At 37.1% G+C, this 21,922-nt stretch overlaps 3 protein-coding genes across 3 annotated transcripts; all 3 read left to right on the top strand.

Annotated features, from left to right (window-relative positions):
- The first annotated feature begins 2,878 nt into the window (after positions 1-2,878).
- On the top strand, positions 2,879-7,995 carry LOC107924709 (putative disease resistance RPP13-like protein 1). Its single transcript, XM_016855268.2, has one exon. The coding sequence runs from the start codon at positions 3,442-3,444 to the stop codon at positions 7,798-7,800; it is 4,359 nt and encodes a 1,452-aa protein (XP_016710757.1). The 5' UTR covers positions 2,879-3,441; the 3' UTR covers positions 7,801-7,995.
- Positions 7,996-15,991: 7,996 nt separating this feature from the next.
- Positions 15,992-19,171, top strand: LOC121203250 (putative disease resistance RPP13-like protein 1). The gene has a single exon (XM_041080261.1). It carries the CDS (start codon positions 16,035-16,037, stop codon positions 18,603-18,605), a length of 2,571 nt encoding a protein of 856 aa, XP_040936195.1. The 5' UTR covers positions 15,992-16,034; the 3' UTR covers positions 18,606-19,171.
- Positions 18,644-21,669, top strand: LOC121209508 (putative disease resistance protein At3g14460). Its single transcript, XM_041080262.1, has 8 exons — positions 18,644-19,792; positions 19,914-20,071; positions 20,180-20,240; positions 20,317-20,455; positions 20,630-20,800; positions 20,905-21,018; positions 21,153-21,297; positions 21,465-21,669. The coding sequence occupies exon 1, from the start codon at positions 18,773-18,775 to the stop codon at positions 19,715-19,717; it is 945 nt and encodes a 314-aa protein (XP_040936196.1). The 5' UTR covers positions 18,644-18,772; the 3' UTR covers positions 19,718-19,792; positions 19,914-20,071; positions 20,180-20,240; positions 20,317-20,455; positions 20,630-20,800; positions 20,905-21,018; positions 21,153-21,297; positions 21,465-21,669.
- The last annotated feature ends 253 nt before the right edge of the window (positions 21,670-21,922 follow it).

Genomic DNA, 21,922 nt, shown 5'->3' with positions numbered 1-21,922 from the left:
GGAGGGAGACGAATCTCGGCATGGGGATCATACCAGACCGTTGTTGGGGACTGACCAGTTGTTCAGTGGATGATCTTTCGAAAACTTCTCTTGATAAATTGTGATTAAGGCATTAAGATCTTGGATGTTCTACTTAGCTTCGATTCTTTGTTTAAGTACTTGTATCCACCCATGTGTGGCGTAGGAATAAGAATATGATATGATCTAAATAAATAAAAAAAATGTTAAACATACTTGTCTTACACACGTATCGGAAGTTAATAACCAATTATTTTTTAACTATAAGGTTAGGTCAATCATGATAGGATTGTAATCAAAAGGTATAGCCATTGTTTTTTCAATGTTTATTTCTATGTATTAAATAAATTATTTAATAATAAAGTCCTAAGAGTAATACGATTAGGGGTATTTAAACGATTAATTGAATCGAATTAATATTAATTGAATTTTTTAATCCTTTAACCGAATCGATTTTAAAAAAAAAAGTAACCGAACCTAAATATTTCGGCTAATTCGGTTGGTTAACTAAATTAATCGAAATTTATAAATTTTTTTATTAAAACAAATATAAAACATATAAAAAAATAAATTGATAATGTTTATTTGGTTAAATTAATCAAATTAAAATTACATATAATTTGTATTATTAATTATCAAGTTTGATTAATTACCCGATTTCGAATTAATCAATAATCGAATTTTCAAAAAATTATTAATCGACCTCCGATTGAATTAAATCGGTTAATCAAATTAGATCGGTTCGATCGATTAATTTGGTTTTAATCGAAATTTGAAAATCCTTAAATATGATTATTCTTAAATATCTTTAATCACAGAAAACCATATTGAACCACCACTTCTTGGCTTTCACGACTTGGATAGTAGTGATGCATCGCTAAATGTCACTCACTGTTTATAACATTAGAATGTTTTTAATATTATTGTCAATGTTACGAGATTCTATAAGGTCAAACCCTTTGGTTGAGACGATCATAATGTAATGAAGGTTGGGATTATATTTAACATGCCACAAAAGTCAAATTAATTATAGAAATATTCTAATAAATAATTTAATTTGACAATATTGAAACAAAACATTATATATGTACATGATTGATGCACATGTACTAGTGTGAAAAATGTGTTCTACATATTTTAATTTTATAAGCCTGCCTAATTAAATTTATTAAATATTGTTGTATTTAATAAAAAAATTCAGTTAACATATTTAAAATTAAATTGATATTTTCAAAGATAATCAGGTTTAAAAAATATATATTAATTTTCCTTTAAAAGTTTTAGGACAATTAAAACTTAATTTTAGCTATTGTTTCACCTAAAAGATTATCTTTATTAGCAGAAAGAAAAGTCTCGTTTTTCCCCTTCCTACTATACATTTTCTAGATTATTAAAAGTATATTTTTGACCTTATTCAAACCTGAATTTGTTCATCATACACAGATCTTTAATTGTGATTACTAGAATAATTTTTTCATTTATGGGTATACTGGCATTCCAACATATGATCTGTTCATGCCTTCAGGATCATCCTCACAATGGTCTTTACCACTTGGGCATGTTTCATCTTCTTCTCTAAAACATTTTTTCAATTATCCATTTGGTTGTTAATGCTTGTTTTTGATTTATGGTTGCAAGTATGCTTCACAGTGAGAGACTATTTACACACGGGTGAAATTTAAATTAAGATCTTTCGGTCTCAATTTTATATTATATACTCACCAACAATTTAGAGAGAGAAGTGAAATTTTCATTTCTACCGCACATTAAATTATGCTTTTTGGAACACCATTCATGGTGAAGTAATGAAAAGATAAAGCATTGATTGAGAATGGATGCCTTTATCTTCATTGGTACCAAATTTGTAGACCCCAAAAGTGATTGGCATTGCTCATCCCTATGCTGCAAAATAGGTTTCAATCTTAAGTTAAGGCATAAGGATTGTTTTACCCTTCAACTTTACATACAATTTTAGATAAATTATTAAAATAATTACTTTTATTTGTCTTAGGTTACATTTTAATCACCTATGTTTGAAATATTATATTTTAGTCATTTACGTTATTGTTTTATTATGAAATGATCACTTTGTTGTTAAGATTTGTTACCTCCCAAATGATAGTTTGACGTGACAATTAAAATTAGTTTAAAATGCCAACATAGATGTTCAGCTGGAATGAGAAAAAATAATTTTTTTTATAAAAATATAATACAAAATTTGCCTTAAAACCCAAATCATTCATGCTGGACATCCCAAAATTCTATATTTTATTTTCATAATTTTTTCAAAACTTCCCTCATCCCAATTAGACATCCATGTTAGGATTTAAAACACATTTTTATTGTCACGTCATTTGGGAGGTAATAGATTTTAACGGCAGAATGACTATTTTGTAACAAAACAATAACATAAGTGACTAAAACATAATATTTCAAACATAAATGATTAAAATATAATTTGAAACAAATAAAAATGACTATTTTTAACAATCTATCCTTTAATTTTTTATTTATATAATTCTTAAATTTATATTATTTATCGAATAACTTTACTGTGAGTAATGTGAAAAAATTAACATTCTTAACTTTTAATAATTAATTAAAATTTTCACTTAAAGGGATAAAATAACAAAAAAACTTAAATTAAGAGGTAAAATAATTATTTTAATAATGTTAAAGAGTAAAATGAATAATTAACAATGTAAGTCCAATCTTCGTTAAACTAATACGACATAATTACATTTGGGGTCAAGTTTTGATTCAAGTGAATAAGATTAATAATTGCCATTGCCATGTTGGTCAAGGTCAAGGTCAAGGTCAAGGTTACTTTACTGGGAATTTGGGATAATGACCCAAAGCAAGAGAAAAGAAGAGCATCAAAATTCAAAAGCAAAGGTCCCACTCTCACGCCCGTGATTTTCGTTACTCGTTTCCCATCAAAAGCAGCCTCCAACAAGGACTTGGTTGCAGGTATCATGCACCAGGTTCATTCCTGATTGCTGTCATGGCCAATCACTGAGGGAAGTTTCAACCTTGGTCCACCCTCCATCTCTGTTTCTCACCGGCGCTGTGGCGGTTCCGGTGTATTTTTGAGCTGCTTCACATTGGCAATGCCGTGGAGGCATATGCTTCTCAGGCCAGTTGCGGTGACCCCTTCTTTACTCGGGTCTTCTCCCTGCCTTCTCCCTGCATGGCGACCGCTGAAGACCATGCTGTTAGGGTTTCAGGGCTTTGGTTGTGGCCTGATTGTTGTAGTATTCTGGGCTTGGGCCCCTTGACTTTGTAACTGGCCTTTTCATTTATGGAATGAAAAAAAAAAGAAAAAAAAAGAAGAAAAAAAAAGCACTTAGGTCGGTTGGGTGCATCTTCTTTATCAGAATCCAATGACACTCCGGCTATTCCCCTCATAGTCTGAATTGTTAGATGCTTAAAGCATATTGTGCCAAGTTCCATCTCCGTTTCTTTCTTTTTTGTTCCCTGAATTTCCATTTTGGCTTTGCTCCTTTCTCTTTTCAGCTTCTTTCTCACAATTCCACCATGTCTGTCTTTGGAGAGGCTGCTCTTTATGTGTTTTTGGACCGGTTGGCGGGCAAATCCCTCGACTCTGCACTCAACTTTGTTGCTGATCACGGGCAACTCCACCAGCAGCTCAAGCAGTGGGAGTCCTTATTGCCCGATATCCAAGCAGTGTTGGACGATGCAGAGGAGAAGCAGATCAAGAACATGGGTGTGAAGAAATGGTTGGATGATCTCCAGGACTTGGCTTACGATGTGGATGACATCTTGGACGAGTTTGCTTATGAAGAGTTACGTCTCAAGGTCCAAAAGACTCAAGCTCAAACCAGCACTAGCAAGGTACGGAAACTCATTCCTACCTGCTTTTCTGGTACTAGTTTCACTCTCACTTCTTTTGGGTTTAAGAATTCCATGATTCCCAAGGTCAAAGATATCACGGCTAGACTAAATAACTTGACTACTCGGAGGAGTAATTTGGGGTTGAGTGAGATCTTGTCTCAAGCTCCAACCTCCAAGGGAAAGCAACCCAGGCTGCAACCAACTTCTGTCTTGGATGGAGCTATGGAGTATGTTGGTAGACACAAGGAAAAGCAAGAATTGATTGAGTTGCTCAAAGGTAATAACTCCAATGGAGTTTCAGTCCTTTCCATCGTGGGCATGGGAGGGATGGGTAAAACAACTCTGGCTCAGCTTGTTTACAATGATGCCGCCATCAACGAGTCTTTTGACCACAAGGCCTGGGTATGCGTTTCTGATAATTTTGATGCAGTTAATATAACTAGGACAATTTTAAAATCCATCGATCCTGACTTTCGTGATGAGAATGACTTGAATTTACTTCAAGTTAAGTTGAAGGAGAAGTTGTCTGGGAAAAGGTTCTTGCTTGTTTTAGATGACATTTGGAACGAGAATTATAATGATTGGACCATCTTACGGTCTCCGTTTGGAGCAGGGGCCAATATCATTGTAACCACTCGTCTTCAAATTGTTTCATCTATTGTCGATCCGCTCAAAACTTTTTATTTGGACAAACTATCGGATGATGATTGTTTATCCATATTTACACAGCATGCATTAAAAGCAAGAAATTTCGATGGACATCTCCACTTTAAAGAAATTGGAGAGAAAATGGTGAAAAGGTGCAACGGCTTACCTTTGGCAGCAAAAGCCATTGGAAGTTTGCTACGCACAATTAAATATCATCGAGAATGGGAAAGGATATATGAGAGTGAGATATGGAACTTACCAGAAGAGCAGTGTGGCATAATTCCAGCCTTGAGATTAAGCTACCATCATCTTCCGTCATACTTGAAACGATGTTTTGCATATTGCTCCATGCTTCCTAAAGGTTATGAATTTGGGGAAGAAGAAATTGTCTTGTTATGGAGAGCAGAAGGTCTCTTGCAACAGAAAGCTATGCCACAAAATAAAGATCTTGGAAATCAATATTTTCAAGATCTAGTGTCCAGGTCATTTTTTCTGATATCCAGTAAAGACAAGTCCCGATTCATAATGCATGACCTTATCAATGATTTAGCTCAAGTAGTTGCAGGTGAAATATTCTCAAAATTGGAAGGTGATAGGCAACAGAAGTTCTCAATTCGCACTCGACATGCTTCTTATATTGGCAGCATGTTTGACACAGTGAAGAAGTTTGAAGCATTTGATCAAACGATTTCTTTACGTGCTTTTCTACCCTTGATTTTTACAAGTTATTATCTAGAGTTCTATTTAACTAATGTTGTCTTGGTTGATTTGTTGCCAAGACTTGACTACCTAAGGGTGCTCTCTTTGAGCGGATACAATATTGTTGAGTTGCCTGATGTTTTTGAAAATTTAAAGCATCTTCGTTACTTGAATTTTTCTTACACCAAAATCAAATGTTTACCTGATTCTCTCTGTACACTTTATCATTTGGAAACTTTATTATTAAAAAAGTGTATCAAACTTCAAAAGCTACCCTTGAAGATAGAAAAGCTTGCTAGCTTGCAATATCTTGATATCAGAGGTGCAAACTTAATAGAAAGGATGCCTTTCGGAATTGGTAAGCTAACCAATCTTCAAAGGTTATCTGATTTTGTTATAGGGGAAGGTGATGGACATCATATCAGAGAATTGAAATATTTGTCAAACCTCAAAGGTGATTTCCATCTTTCTGGGTTGGAGAATGTTAATTGTCAAGATGCAGGGGAAGCCAAGTTACATGAGAAGCAGGGGATTGATCGATTGGTAGTGCATTGGAGTGAAAAGTTTGAAAAGGCTTCAAGGAATAAAGAAGTTGAAGAAAGGGTGTTGGACTCTCTTCGTCCTCCCAAAAAGCTTGAGCAACTTGTCATTGAGAATTATGGTGGTGCAAAATTTTCTACTTGGATTGCAGATTCTTCCTTCAAAAATATGTTGTCGTTGGAGCTTCTCAACTGTAAAAATTGCAAGTCCCTACCATCGATTGGAAGGTTGTCATTGTTAAAAAATCTTTCAATTGGCGGTTTGGATGAGGTACATAAGATTGGTGTTGAGTTGTTTGGAGCAAATCAATCGAGTGCATTTGCATCATTAGAGACTCTATGTTTTCAGAGTATGCCAAATTGGGAGGAGTGGGACCCATGTGAAGGTGATGAGCAAGCTTCGAAATTCCCCAGCCTTCATGAACTTTCAATCCGACAATGTCCTCAATTGTTGGGAACGTTGCCAACCCTTCTTCAATCCTTGCAGAAACTTGAAATTCGTGAGTGCAGGAAGTTGGTAGTTGTGACTTCAAGTTTTTCATCGCTACATGAATTAAGTGTCAGAGGGTGCAAAGAATTGGTAGATGAAGGCTCTTCTTCTGCAAAGGAGGTTACCTCTTTGAAAAGTGTCTCTCTTTCATACATTTCAAAGTTTAATATTTCAGCAGAAAGGATAATGTGGAGGTTTGCTAGCTCGGAATATTTTAACATCTATGGTTGGAAGGAGTTGGAATCTTTATCGCAAATTGGGTTAGGATTAGTTGGGCATCATTTCTTTACGATTGAGGATTGCCCCCAATTGATCTCTTTGGAAACAGAAGATGAGAGATTGCAACTTGACAAGATTCTGGCTGTTGAATCTCTGGCAATAAGGGATTGTGAAAGGCTCAATCAACTACCAGAAGTCTTACATGCTTTCGCATTCCTTACAAGAATGAGACTTCAAAAGTGTCCAAGCTTGGTTTGTTTTGCAAAGAGTAACATTCCTCATGCTTTAAAAAAGTTGGAGATTTTGTGGTGTGAGAATTTGCAATATTTGGTTGATGAAAAAGAAGATAATAATAAGAATACCAGTAGTAACACTTGTCTTCTTGAGCACTTGGAAATACAGTGCTGTCCATCTCTAAAATGTTTATCATCAAGGGGCGATATATGCAATCAGCTTCAACATCTTCGAATTGCCAGCTGTTCAAATTTAAGTAGCTTATTTTTAAATGCCAAGTTACCTGTAAAGCTTAAACTGCTAGATATTAGGGGCTGTCCACTGTTGGAATGTATAGCCCAAGACTTCAACGATACCATTGATCTCGAAAGTATTTATATTTCGGATGCTCCAAATATCAAATCTTTACCGCGAGGACTAGACAAGCTCATCCATCTTCAGGAGATTGAACTTGCTGGGTGTTCAAGTCTTGTTTGGTTTGAAGAAAGTGGGTTTCCCGCCACAAATCTCCTCATTTTCTCGATTTTCAAATGTGAAAATTTTGGAGCCCTTCCTAAGTGCATCCACAACTTCACCTCCCTTCAGAAATTAGAGGTGTGGAAGTGTTCAGCTGATATGTCCTTCCCGGAAGAGGGTTTCCCTGTGAATCTCACATCACTTGAAATCTCAAATGGACCCAAAATGTATGCATCACTTGTTGAATGGGGATTAAATAGACTCACCTCTCTTCAAGAGCTCAATATCGGCGGTGAGGGATGCTCACATGTGGTGTCATTTCCAGAAGAAGGGATAGGAAGAATGCTGCCTCCTCCTCTCACATCTATCTGCATTGAAAATTTTGAGAATTTGGAATTCATGTGCTCCAAGGGCTTTCAACACCTCACTTCGCTTCACGAATTGGAAATCAGTAATTGTCCAAAACTCACATCTCTTCCAGAAAAGGAAATGCTTCTTTCACTTGAGCAGCTACATATTATCAATTGCCCGTTGCTAGAAGAAGGGTGCAGTAGGGGTAAAGGTCGAGAGTGGTCCAAGATTGCCCACATACCTTATGTGCGTTTTCAGTATAAAACAGTCATCCCAAGGGAATTAGATTGAAAGTAAAGCAGCAAAATCTGGCACTGATTTCTCCACACTTAAACCACAGTTGTGAAACCATTTTAGACATTAAGCAATTTCATAGCATTTTTAGTTCCATATATGTGATTGTCCTCAGAATAACAAGATAATAGCAATCAGTCTTATATATTTTGTATTCAATTTTTCAGGCATTGAATACTAAATTGGCAAAAATAGCGGATGAATTCAACTAGCCTTCCTTTAGCTTATTTGATTTGTTGTTCAGCAAAGTGAATGTTCAGTTTTCATCTGCATGTTCTGATTTCTAAGCTTCCTTTGTGTATATGTTTGCTTAGCTCTCAGAATATGGGTTGGCACAGACAAATTTTGGAATGGACTTGGAATATGCCGTAGAGTCGATCCTTCTTTTCGACATTGCTATGCCAATCCTAAACTTTCTTTTCCATCTTTCTAAAATTTTCTATAATATATGAACTCTTTTTTTTGAAGACAATGTGTTCAATTGCAATTGTTATAACCTTTGTACATGGGAATGGGATTTTAGTTGAAAATATTTGACATTCCAGTGTAATATTGACCAATGGTATCTCAAAAGAATAAGTCTTTACTTGATAGTTTCATGATCTTTGTGGATAAATAATAGATTTCTGTTATTGTGCAAGGATACGAGTCGTCACCACTGTCTATTATTGATCCTCGCAGGGATAAGGGAGGGATACACTACGCAGTATGGCATGTAGTTAGAGAGCTCGATTTAAGCATTAACACAAGAGAGTTCACAGACCTGCAATTTTGGGGTTTTCACTTGTAAAACACTGGTGACATTGAGATTGTACTTCTTTGGAACTTGCAGCCTCAGTGTTTCCACAAACTATTGTCTGCCGATCTCAAAGTTGTCTATCCTAGTTCTCAGAAATTCTCAGATGATGAATCCATTCGAAAGCTACTTTTGAGCTGCATTAATTCACCTGATGAAGAATTGCTTTTTCGATCATGTGGATTGAATGACACTAATGAACTCAGTGTCTTAGGTGACTGACTGCGTGACTTCATTTAACCAATTTTTACTCGAAGGTACGGAAGGAAGCTCCATCTTGTTTACTGCTTCATATCAATATAATCTCTGTGATTATAGATGGATGCATCATCAAATTTTCAGAGCATCCCTTATTTTGTCATGCTCAGACCAACCCTTTAAAAGATAGGCAAAGATTGTGATTCACTGATATTTGGTTTGTGTAAGACAGATAATATGGTAAATGTGATATATAATTTGATCATTTTTACAGGCAATCTGAAGCTTGAAAGCCTTACTTTTATTACATTTCCACCTAACCATAGTTGCATTTGCGTTACCATTATGGGTTAAGTAGTGCTTCCAATTTCTCTATTTGCTTTCTTCTCAACTCCAAGGAAGGCCAAAATGACACAATCGTTAATAATCAAATAATTTATTTTTAAATAAGTTTTTTACCTGCTAAAAAGAACTAAGTATTATCAATATATTCATTCTGATTCAATTACTATTTAATTAATAAAATCATATTATTTAATTTAAAAAAAAATATAAATGTTATTATGAAATAACTTTCCTCACTTTAATTTATAAGCTTATTATTAATTTTTGCATGACATCCATCCATTCCAGTGTTACAAATATTTTAACTTATTTTAATATGTGTATGTCGTATAGAAAAGTCAACAAATATTAAAATTTTCATATATTTTGAAATAATTTTAAAAAATCAAATTCAAAGACTAAAAAATTAAAATAAAATAATTTTTTATAAAGATAGACAGCGAAATAAATTACTATAGCTAAAAAAAAAGTATACAAATAATTGCAGGAAGATAAGAAATGAGGGGGTGCAATAATTTCTTGGAGTGGGACCTCTTTAATTTTCACTTTCATTTTCTTTTCCCCGTCAACAGCCGCTTGGGGTCAACCTTCTTTATCACAAGCCAATGCCTTCCATCTCATAGTCTGAATTATTGGATGCTTAAAAAATATTCTGCCAACTTCTTCAACTTTCACTAATTATACGGAGTCCATCTCTCTTTCTTTGTATTTTGGTCCCTGAATTTCCATTTTGGCTTTCTTCATTTCTCTCTTCATCTTCTTTCTCATAATTCCACCATGTCTGTCATTGGAGAGGCTGCTCTGTCTGTGTTTCTGGAGCTGTTGGGGGGCAAGTTGCTCGACTCTGCACTCAACTTTGTCGCTGATCATAAGCAACTCCACTGGCAGCTCAAACAGTGGGAGTCCATATTGCCCGATATCCAAGCAGTTTTGGACGATGCAGAAGAGAAACAGATTAAAAACATGGGTGTGAAGAATTGGTTGGAGGATCTCCAGGACTTGGCTTACGATATGGATGACATCTTGGACGAGTTTGCTTATGAAGAGTTACGTCTCAAGCTCCAATACACAATAAGTAATGTAAAATTCACGACCGCGATACCTGCAATGACCGCAATAGCATCCGTTATGTCCGCAACCGCGATAAACGCAATGCGACCGAAAACGCGACCGCGACCGCAATTTAAATCCCTGTTCCTACCTACTTTACTGGTGATAGTTCCACTCTCACTTCTTTTCCGTTTAAGAATTCCATGATTCCCAAGGTCAAAGAGATCACTGCTAGACTAAATAGTTTGACTACTCGAAGAAGTAGTTTGGGGTTGAGTGAGATCTTGTCTCAAGCTCCTGTTGGGTATGGGTCCCACTATGTGGGAAACCCATATTTTTTGGCACAAATGTTTTGCCTTCCTTTTTCTTTTGGTTTTGTCAAAAGCCAATTTTTTTGGCTTATTAACGGGAGTGGGCAGAAATTTTTCTGCAGAGAGCTAAAGAAAAATAGAGAGAAAGAGAATAAAAAAAAATCAGATTTTCAAGCTTGGTGCAGCAGTGATCAACTCTTCGATCGAAGGTCCATCCGTGGTTCGATTGAGCTGATTTTTGGACAGCAGCTAGGTGATAAGGTGTTCTTGACTTTGTACGGTCGGATTTTTCATCCGAGTCTTGTAGCGTCGGAAATACCCATTTTTCAGCAGCTACGTTTTTGGTGATGTTCTCTCATTTTTCTCTCTTTTGCTAAAGATTACATGTTGTTAGCCTTGTCGGAGTTGAATGCTTGTTGTAGGCTTGATATTGTGATCTTGTAGTTGAACATTTGATGATAGTGGAGCTCTTTATCGGACTCTAAAGTCCCGTGGTTTTTTACCCTTGATTTAAAGGGGTTTTCCACGTAAAAATATCGGTGTCTCTATTTATTTTTGTTGTGGTTGCATTAGTTGATTTGTGGTTGATTAAGGTTGCTAGAGAACATATCTTGTGCTATTGTGCTTGCCATAATTTTTACAGGAGTTATAAGGAGAGAAAGAACACCGGTTGTGCTTTCGCTTTGTTTCGGTTGTTCGGTTTCTTCCCAACAAACTAGTACCAGAGCTTGGTTATCGTGTCAGATAATTATGGAAATTAATACGAGCAAGATGATTATGTTGAATGGCACAAATTATCAACTTTGGCGGAATAAAATGAAGGACTTGTTGTTTGTGAAGGCTTTGCATCTTCCGGTCTTTACTACTCAAAACCCGATTCGAAAAGTGATGAAGAATGGGAATTTGAGCATCAACAAGTGTGTGGCTTTATTCGGCAATTTGTTGAAGAAAATGTTTACAATCACATTGATCAGGAGACACATGCTCGAACATTGTGGGAGAAGCTTGAAAGCTTGTATGCTTCGAGGTCGGGCAATAACAAGTTATTTTTGCTGAAGAAAATGATGGCGCTGAAATATAAAGAAGGAATGTCTATAGCTGACCATGTTAGTGAATTTCAGAGTATGATGAATCAGTTGCTTGGTATGGGTGTCAAATTTGATGACGAGATTTTAGGACTTTGGTTGCTTGCTACTCTACCAGACTCTTGGGAGACCTTTCGAGTCTCACTCATTAATTCTGCTCCACAGGGTATTATTACTTTGGATTTGGCTAAGAGTGGTGTGTTGAATGAAGAGGTTAGAAGAAGATCTCAGGGTTCTACATCACAGTCCGAGGTGTTGGTTATCGAGAACAGGGGGAGAAACAGAGACAAAGATGGAAAGGGTAGAGATAAAAGCCGAAGCAAGTCAAGATCGAGATACAAGAATCTTGAGTGTCATCATTGTGGTAAGAAAGGTCATATCAAGAAATATTGCTTCAAGTGGAAGAAAGAGAACAAAGGTGGTGGTGATAAACACGACCGGAATGACGATGAAAAATTTGAGCGTGTTGCTACTGTTACTCGTGAAGATTTGTTAGTTATTTGTGATCAGAATTTGGTCAACCTAGCATGCGACGAGACTAGTTGGGTGATTGATACTGGTGCATCACTTCATGTCACGTCGAGGAAGGAATTCTTCACATCTTATACTCCTGGTGATTTTGGGGTATTGAAGATGGGTAATGATGGTTTGGTTTCGGTTATTGGTATGGGAGATGTTAGCTTGGTAAGTAACAATGGAACAAAGTTAACTCTCAAGGATGTCAGACATGCACCGGATGTCCGTTTGAATTTGATTTCTGCAGGAAAGCTTGATGATGAGGGATTCTGTAACACCTTCAGTGAAGGGCAGTGGAAGCTGACTAAAGGCTCCTTGGTTGTGGCTCGAGGAAAGAAGAGCTCAAATTTGTACTTGATGCAAGCTTTGACTTCTCGAGAGACGGTGAATGTGACACTGAATGACAACTCAACTAAGTTGTGGCATAAACGACTCAGTCACATGAGTGAGAAGGGGCTTAACTGTTTAGCGAAGAAGAATCAACTTTCAGGTTTAAAGAATGCTACACTGAAGAATTGTGCTCATTGTCTAGCAGGAAAGCAGAAAAGAGTTTCATTTAGAAGCCATCCTCCTCATAGGAAATCAGAGTTGCTAGAGTTGGTCCATTCAGATGTTTGTGGTCCGATAAAAGTAAGATCACATGGTGGTGCACTTTACTTTGTGACTTTCATTGATGATTGTTCAAGAAAGCTATGGGTTTACACTTTGAAGTCTAAAAATCAAGTCTTTGAGGTGTTTAAACAGTTTCAAGCATCAGTTGAAAGGGAAACTGGGAAGAAGTTGAAGTGCATTCGTACTGATAATGGTGGCGAGTACACAGGGTCGTTTCATGAGTATTGTCTGCGACAGGGAATCAGACATCAGAGAACACCACCAAAGACTCCACAGTTAAATAGGTTAGCTAAAAGAATGAACCGAACATTGATTGAGAGAGTCAGATGTTTGTTGTCAGATGCAAAGTTACCAAGATCGTTTTGGGCTGAAGCTTTGAATACAGTGACACATGTGATAAATCTGTCTCCTAGTGTCCCTTTGAAAGGTGATGTGCCAGATAGAGTTTGGTTTGGTAAAGACGTGTCATATGATCACCTACGTGTGTTCGGTTGTAAAGCATTTGTTCATGTTCCAAAGGATGAAAGATCCAAGTTGGATGCCAAGGCTCGACAATGCATTTTTATTGGTTATGGTCTAGATGGTGAGTTTGGTTATAGACTCTATGATCCAGTTCAGAAGAAACTCGTGAGAAGCAGAGATGTTGTCTTCATTGAGGATCAGACCATTGATGACATTGATAAGACGGAGAAAGTGGATTCACAAGGTAGTGGTGACTTGATCGATGTGAATCCGGTTCCCCTAGACTCTTCACCAGATCCTATCCAGGATGATGTGCATGGTGATGTTAGTGGTGACCATCAGACTATAGGTGACTTTGATACTCCCATGGATGATGTTGTGAATGATCAACAACAAGCACCTATAGCTCCACCAGCAGTTCCACTTCGAAGGTCTTCCAGAGATCGACGATCTTCTGTCAGGTATTCTCCTGATGAATATGTTCTTTTGACTGACGGGGGAGAACCTGAATGTTATGAAGAGGCTATGGAGAGTGAATGCAAAGATCAGTGGGTTGAAGCGATGAAAGGCGAACTTCAATCATTGCATGAGAACCATACTTTTGAATTGGTGAAACTGCCTAAGGGCAAAAGAGCTTTGAAGAATCGATGGGTTTACAGGTTGAAGCAAGAAGAGAAGTCTTCATCTCCACGATACAAAGTTAGATTGGTCGTTAAGGGTTATACTCAGAAAAAAAGGGGTTGATTTTGAAGAAATATTTTCTCCGGTTGTGAAGATGTCCTCTATCAGAACTATACTGAGTTTGGTAGCTTGTTATGACCTAGAGGTTGAACAAATGGATGTGAAAACTGCTTTTCTTCATGGTGACTTGGAAGAAGAGCTTTACATGGAGCAGCCAGAGGGTTTTGTTGCACAAGGGAAAAAGGACTATGTGTGCAGATTGAAGAAGAGCTTGTATGGTTTGAAGCAAGCTCCAAGGCAATGGTACAAGAAGTTTGAGTCTGTTATGGGGGAGCAAGGCTACAAGAAGACTACTTCTGATCATTGTGTGTTTGTTAAGAGATTCTCTGGTGATGATTTTATTATTCTTTTGCTCTATGTTGATGATATGCTTATTGTTGGTCAGAATGCTTCTAGAATTGAGAAGTTGAAACAAGAGTTGAGTAAATCCTTTGCAATGAAGGATTTGGGGCCAGCAAAGCAAATTCTTGGCATAAGACTGACACGTGATAGAAAGGCCAAGAAATTATGGTTATCACAAGAGAGGTACATTGAGAAAGTACTTCAAAGGTTTAGTATGGACAAAGCTAAAGCGGTGAATACTCCCTTTGCTATGCACTTTAGATTGAGTGTTAAGCATAGTCCTTCCACAGAAAAGGAGAAGAAGAGATGCAGAAAATCCCTTACTCTTCAGCCGTGGGTAGTTTGATGTACGCAATGGTTTGCACGAGACCAGACTTGGCTTATGCCGTTGGTACAGCTAGTCGGTTTCTTTCTAATCCAGGCAGAGAGCATTGGAATGCAGTGAAGTGGATTATGAGATATCTTCGTGGCACTTCCAACATGAAACTTTGTTTCGGCAATGAGAAACCTGTTCTTGTTGGGTATACAGATTCAGACATGGCTGGAGACATTGACTCGAGGAGATCTACTTCAGGTTACTTAATCACTTATGCAGGGGAGCTGTGGCATGGCAATCGAGACTGCAAAAGTGTGTTGCATTGTCCACCACCGAATCAGAGTTCATTGCAGCAACCGAAGCGTGTAAGGAGATGCTTTGGATGAAGAAGTTTGTGCATGAGCTTGGTTTTACTCAGGAGAAGTATGTCCTGTACTGTGATAGCCAGAGTGCTATTCATCTTGGTAAGAACTCAACTTTTCATGCTAGATCTAAGCATATTGATGTGAGGTACCATTGGATACGAGATGTTCTTGAAGCTAAGCTGTTAGAGCTTGAGAAGATACACACTAATGATAATGGTGCTGATATGTTGACGAAGGCCTTACCAAGAGGAAAGTTTGAAGCATGTTGTTTGACCTCCGGCATGGAGGCATTCCCCACATAGTTGGAGGGGGAGATTTGTTGGGTATGGGTCCCACTATGTGGGAAACCCATATTTTTTGGCACAAATGTTTTGCCTTCCTTTTTCTTTTGATTTTGTCAAAAGCCAATTTTTTTGGCTTATTAACAGGAGTGGGCAGAAATTTTTCTGCAGAGAGCTAAAGAAAAAATAGAGAGAAAGAGAATAAAAAAAAATCAGATTTTCAAGCTTGGTGCAGCAGTGATCAACTCTTCGATCGAAGGTCCATCCGTGGTTCGATTGAGCTGATTTTTGGACAGCAGCTAGGTGATAAGGTGTTCTTGACTTTGTACGGTCGGATTTTTCATCCGAGTCTTGTAGCGTCGGAAATACCCATTTTTCAGCAGCTACGTTTTTGGTGATGTTCTCTCATTTTTCTCTCTTTTGCTAAAGATTACATGTTGTTAGCCTTGTCGGAGTTGAATGCTTGTTGTAGGCTTGATATTGTGATCTTGTAGTTGAACATTTGATGATAGTGGAGCTCTTTATCGGACTCTAAAGTCCCGTGGTTTTTTACCCTTGATTTAAAGGGGTTTTCCACGTAAAAATATCGGTGTCTCTATTTATTTTTGTTGTGGTTGCATTAGTTGATTTGTGGTTGATTAAGGTTGCTAGAGAACATATCTTGTGCTATTGTGCTTGCCATAATTTTTACAGGAGTTATAAGGAGAGAAAGAACACCGGTTGTGCTTTCGCTTTGTTTCGGTTGTTCGGTTTCTTCCCAACAGCTCCAACCTCCAAGGGAAATCAGCCCAGGCTTCAACCAACTTCCGTTATGGATGAAGCTGTGGAGTATGTTGGTAGACACAAGGAGAAGCAAGAAATGATTGAGTTGCTCAAAGGTAATAACTCCAATGGAGTTTCAGTCCTTTCCATCGTGGGCATGGGAGGGATGGGTAAAACAACTCTTGCTCAGCTTGTTTACAATGATGCCACCATCAACAAGTCTTTTGATCTCAAGGCTTGGGTATGTGTTTCTGATAACTTTGATGCAATTGCTATAACAAAGGCAATTTTACAGTCCTCCACTTCTGAGTCATGTGATTACAGTAACTTGGATTTACTTCAAGCTAAGTTGAAGGAGAAATTGTCTGGGAAAAGAATCTTGCTTGTTTTAGATGACATTTGGAACGAGAATTATAATGATTGGACCATCTTACGGTCTCCGTTTGGACCAGGGACCTATATCATTGTAACCACTCGTCTTCAAATTGTTTCATCTATTGTCGATCCGCACAAAGCTTTTCATTTGGATACATTATCAGATGATGATTGTTCATCCATATTTACACAACATGCATTAAAAGCAAGAAATTTCGATGGGCATCTCCAGTTTAAAGAAATTGGAGAGAAAATTGTTAGACGGTGCAATGGCTTACCTTTGGCTGCAAAAGCTATTGGAAGCTTGCTACGCACAGTTAAATATCATGGAGAATGGGAAAGAATATATGAGAGTGAGATATGGAACTTACCAGAAAAGCAGTGTGGCATAATTCCAGCTTTGCGATTAAGCTACCATCATCTTCCGTCATACTTGAAGCGATGTTTTGCATATTGCTCCATACTTCCTAAAGATTATGAATTTAAGGAAGAAGAAATTATCTTGTTATGGAGAGCAGAAGGTCTGTTGCAACAAAAAGCTATGCCTCAAATTAAAGATCTTGGAAATCAATATTTTCAAGATCTAGTGTCAAGGTCATATTTTGAGACATCCAGTAAAGATAAGTCCCGATTCGTAATGCATGACCTTATCAATGATTTAGCTCAAGTAGTTGCAGGAAAGATATGCTCCAAATTGGAGGGCGATAAGCAACAAAAGTTCTCAAATTGCACTCGGCATACTTCTTATATTGTCAGTAAATATGACACAATGAAGAACTTTGAAGCATTTAATCAAGTGAAATTGTTACGTACTTTTCTACCTTTAAACTTATCAAAAAATTGGAGCCCTTATTTAACTAATGTTGTTTTGGTTGATTTGTTGCCAAGACTTGGCTACTTAAGAGTGCTTTCTTTGAGTGGGTATAAGATCACTGAGTTGCCTGATGTTTTTGAAAATTTAAAACATCTTCGATCCTTAAATTTTTCTGGCACTGATATCAAATACTTACCTGATTCTTTGTGCATTCTTTACCATTTGGAAACTTTATTATTAAAAAAGTGTTCCAAGCTTCGAAGGTTACCTTCAAAGATGGGAAATCTTGTCAATTTGCATTATCTTGATATCAGAGGTGCGAACTCAATTGAAAGGATTCCTTTTAGAATTGATAAGCTAACCAATCTTCAAAGGTTATCAAATTTTATTATAGGGGAAGGTGATGGTTGTCATATTAGAGCATTGAAATATTTGTCAAACCTCAAAGGTGATTTCCGTCTTTCTGGGTTGGAGAATGTTAATGGTGAATATGCAGGGGAAGCCAAGTCAAATGAGAAGCAGGGGATTCATCGACTGGTATTGGAATGGAGTCGGGACATTAAGAACGATACAAGGAAAAAAGAAGTTGAAGAATGGGTGTTAGACTCTCTTCATCCTTCGAAAAAGCTTGAGCAACTCGTCATTCAGAATTATGGTGGTGCAAAATTCTCTACTTGGATTGCAGATTCTTCCTTCGAGAATATGTTGTCATTGAAGCTTCACAACTGTAAAAATTGCAAATCTCTACCATGGATTGGAAGGTTGTTGTTGTTAAAAGATCTTTCAATTAGTGGTTTGGATCAAGTACACAAGATTGGTGCTAAGTTGTTTGGAGAAAATCAATCAAATGTTTTTGCATCATTAGAGTCTCTGCGTTTTCACAATATGCTGAATTGGGAGGAGTGGGACCTATGTGAAGATGATGAGCAAGTATCGAAGTTCCCCAGCCTTCGTGTTCTTTCAATCAGACAATGTCCTGTATTGTTGGGAAGGTTGCCAAACATCCTTCAATCCTTGCAGAAACTTGAAATCTATGAGTGCTCAAGTTTGGTAGCTTCAATTTCAAGTTTTCCCTTGCTGTGTGAATTAAGCGTTAAAGGGTGTGAAGAATTGGTGGATGAAGGTTCTTTGTCTGTACAGAAGGTTACCTCTTTGAAATATGTGTCTTTTTCAAATATTTCGAAGTTCAATATTTCAGCAGAGAGGATAATGTTGAGAATTGCAAACTCCGAAGCGTTCGAGATTTCTGGTTGGAAGGAGTTGGGATCCTTATCGCAAATTGGGTTAAGATTAGTCGGGCATCGTTGCATCACGATTTGGAATTGTCCGCAATTGGTCTCTTTGGAAACAGAGGAGGAGATACTGCAACTTGACAAGATTCCAGGTGTTGAATCTCTGGCAATAAGGGTTGTGAAAGGCTCAATAGACTAGTGCCCTTACATGCTTTCCCATTCATTACAAGAATAGAACTTCAAAACTGTCCCGGCTTGGTTTGTTTTGCAGAGAGTAACTTTCCCCCTGCTTTAAAGGAGCCGAGGGTTTGGAATTGCAAGAATTTGGAATATTTGGTTGATGAAAAAGAAAATAATAATAAGAGTATGAGTAGCAACACTTGTCTACTCGAGCTTTTGGACATAAGAAACTGTCCATCTCTTATATGGTTATCATCAAGGGGCGATATATGCAATCGGCTTCAACATCTCCACATTGATAGTTGTTCAAAGGTAAGTAGCTTATTTTTAAACGCCATGTTACCCATAATGCTTAAAAAGCTACTTATTTGGGATTGTCCAGTGTTGGAATACATAGCCCAAGACTTCCTAGAAACCACTGATCTCGAAAGCATTGTAATTAGGGGTGCTCAAAAAATTAAACCATTACCGCGGGGATTAGACAAGCTCAGCCATCTTCAGGAGATTCGATTATTTAGCTGTCCAAATCTGGTTTCATTTGAAGAGAGTGGGTTGCCCACCACAAATCTCAGATTACTTATGATTCACAGTTGTGAAAATTTTGGAGTCCTTCCCAAGTGCATCAACAACTTCACCTCCCTTCGAGATTTAAAGCTGTGGGAGTGCTCGGCTGACATATCCTTTCCGGAAGAGGGTTTCCCTACCAACCTCACATCACTTGTAATCTCAAAGGCACCCAAAATTTATACATCACTTGTTGAATGGGGATTTAACAGACTCACCTCTCTTCAACAACTCAACATCGGCGGTGAAGGATGCTCAAGTGTGGTGTCATTTCCAGAAGAAGCGATAGGAATGATGCTGCCTCCTTCTCTGACCCATATCAGAATTCAAAGATTTGAAAATTTGGAATTCATGTGCTCCAAGGGCTTACAACACATCACCTCTCTTCAACTATTAGGCATCTATGATTGTCCTAAGCTCACCTCTCTTCCAGAAAAAGATATGCTTCTCTCGCTTGAGGAGCTATATATTTACAATTGCCCGTTGCTAGAAGAAGGGTGCAGTAGGGGTAAAGGACGAGAGTGGTCCAAGATTGCTCACATACCTTTTATTCAAATTGTTTCTTAAACAGTCATCCCGAGGAAATTACATTGAAATTTAAGCAGCAAAATCTGGCATCGATTTCTGACACTCAAACCACAGGTGTGAAACCCATTTTAAACATTTATAAATTTCATAGCTTTTTTTTTATTTATCTGATTGTCCATATGAACAACATATTAATAGAAGTCAGCGTTATATATTTTGAATTCAACTTTTGCAGGCATTGATGGCTAAATTGGCGAAAAATAGTGGGGACCTTCAACTGATCTGTTTCAGCTTATTTGATTTAATAAAGCGGCTAGTCAATTCTCTGCAACATTTATTCAGCAAATGAATGTTCTATTTTCATCTGCATCTTCTAATTTCTAAGCTATTTTGGTATATGGCAATGGGATTTTAGTTAAAAATATTTGACATTTCGTAGTACTATTAACCAATGGTTTTTCAGAAGAACAAGTCTTTTACGCGATAGTTTGATCTTTCCAGGATTAATGGAGGGATACAGTACACGTTACAACATGGCATTAGAGAGCTCGATTTAACACATGTAAGACAACAGAGTTCCCAAAATATTATTCTGTCCAATCTCAAATATGTCCATCTAAGTTTTCCGAATCTCTCAGACCATGAATCCATTCAAAGGCTGCATCAATTCACTTGATGAGGAATTGCTTTTTTGATCATGTGGATTGAGTGACATAAACAATCTCACTCTCTAAGTGACTGACTATGTGACTTTATTTAACCGGCTTTTACTTAGAGGTACAAAAATACTTTATATGATTTCATTTTCTAGCCAAAAATAGCAGTGGCTCACTATATCTTGACTCTCTTGCTTTTGATTTTGAGGTATGAGTTGAATGAATCAAATGATATATATACTGTAGCAGTTGGGAACTGGTTTCATTGAAGCTCTCTTTTAATATCGTTTTTCAGCTTTCCGGTCCCGTAGATTGGCATATAAAGTAGGAAGTTCCGTTTTGTTTTCTGCATATCATGACGCTTCACTTACGACTTCATCAGTTGGGTGCAACCATTGTGATTATGATTGGATGAATCATCACAAATTTTCAGAGCATCCCTTATTTTTTCATGTTCAGACCACATGTATGAAACCCTTTAAAACACAGGCGAAGATTGTGATTCACTAATATTTGGTTTTTGTTAGACAGATAATGGTAATTGTGATATGTTGTTCATCATTTTCTCAGGCTATCCAACGCTTCCGAGCTAAATGTGTCACAGTGGGTTATCAATCAATGTTTATATGAATTTCCCCTGCTTTGAAAGGCTTCAACTGTAATGTGATCAATGTTTATGATAGGGTAAGTATAGGTCATATGCAGAAATTGTTCTTCTGACATTCCTTTCCTGTGTTGGAGCATATTTTGGTGCTTGGGACATAGTTGTAGTTGAGAAGCCAAATATGTTATTTATTTAGCCTTGTACTTTCATTCAGCTTTGGGAACCATGAAATTGGTGGCAGATAAAAGGCCAAATGGTACCACTGGGGAGGTGTACGTATCTTTGGGTGATAAACCCTTGAATGGTGGGCATCCAAAGAGTGCAATACCAGCTTATGGGCACAACAACGGCACAACGTGGTAAGTTTTATTTCTAATGCTTTTAAGTATCATCTATTTCTATCTACACAAATCATGAACCTGGCTTAGGTCTCCATTGATGATTGATAAGAGACTAGGATGTTCTAAATAAAGTATTGTTTTTGACATTTTGAGATTGTTGGTCACTTGTAATTTATTATTGCCAGGTATTTCTCAATAAGTGGAATGCGTATAGTTGATGTTCATTTAGAAGATTACTCAAAGTTTGTGGACAGTTATTGTGACGAGGTATTTTATTTTATGATGTAAATCTATTGTAATCTTCATTTTTTTAATAGTGAATTTCGTTTTCGGTTCTGCCCGTCGATATAAGGAATGTTCTCAAACCATGTAAATTATTGTGTTCACTTTCTCTAATCTCATTTTTGGGTTTCAAATTTCTTAATTTTTTTTCTTAATTTTTTTTCTCAATCCAAAACATAAATTTGTTAATAAAACAACTACAATCATGTATAGCAAAATCATAAAAATTCAGATAGCCATGTATATCATTATGATTACACTCAAATATCAGCAGAAATCAAATGCATTAAAGCAAAATACATAGAAAACAAAGCATCAAATATTATAGCCACCAAAAATACTAACCTAACACACTTTAACC

The sequence above is a fragment of the Gossypium hirsutum genome, chromosome A11 (assembly GCF_007990345.1).
Source record: "Gossypium hirsutum isolate 1008001.06 chromosome A11, Gossypium_hirsutum_v2.1, whole genome shotgun sequence".
Lineage (NCBI taxonomy): Eukaryota > Viridiplantae > Streptophyta > Magnoliopsida > Malvales > Malvaceae > Gossypium > Gossypium hirsutum.
This window is presented reverse-complemented; position numbering and strand designations above follow the sequence as displayed.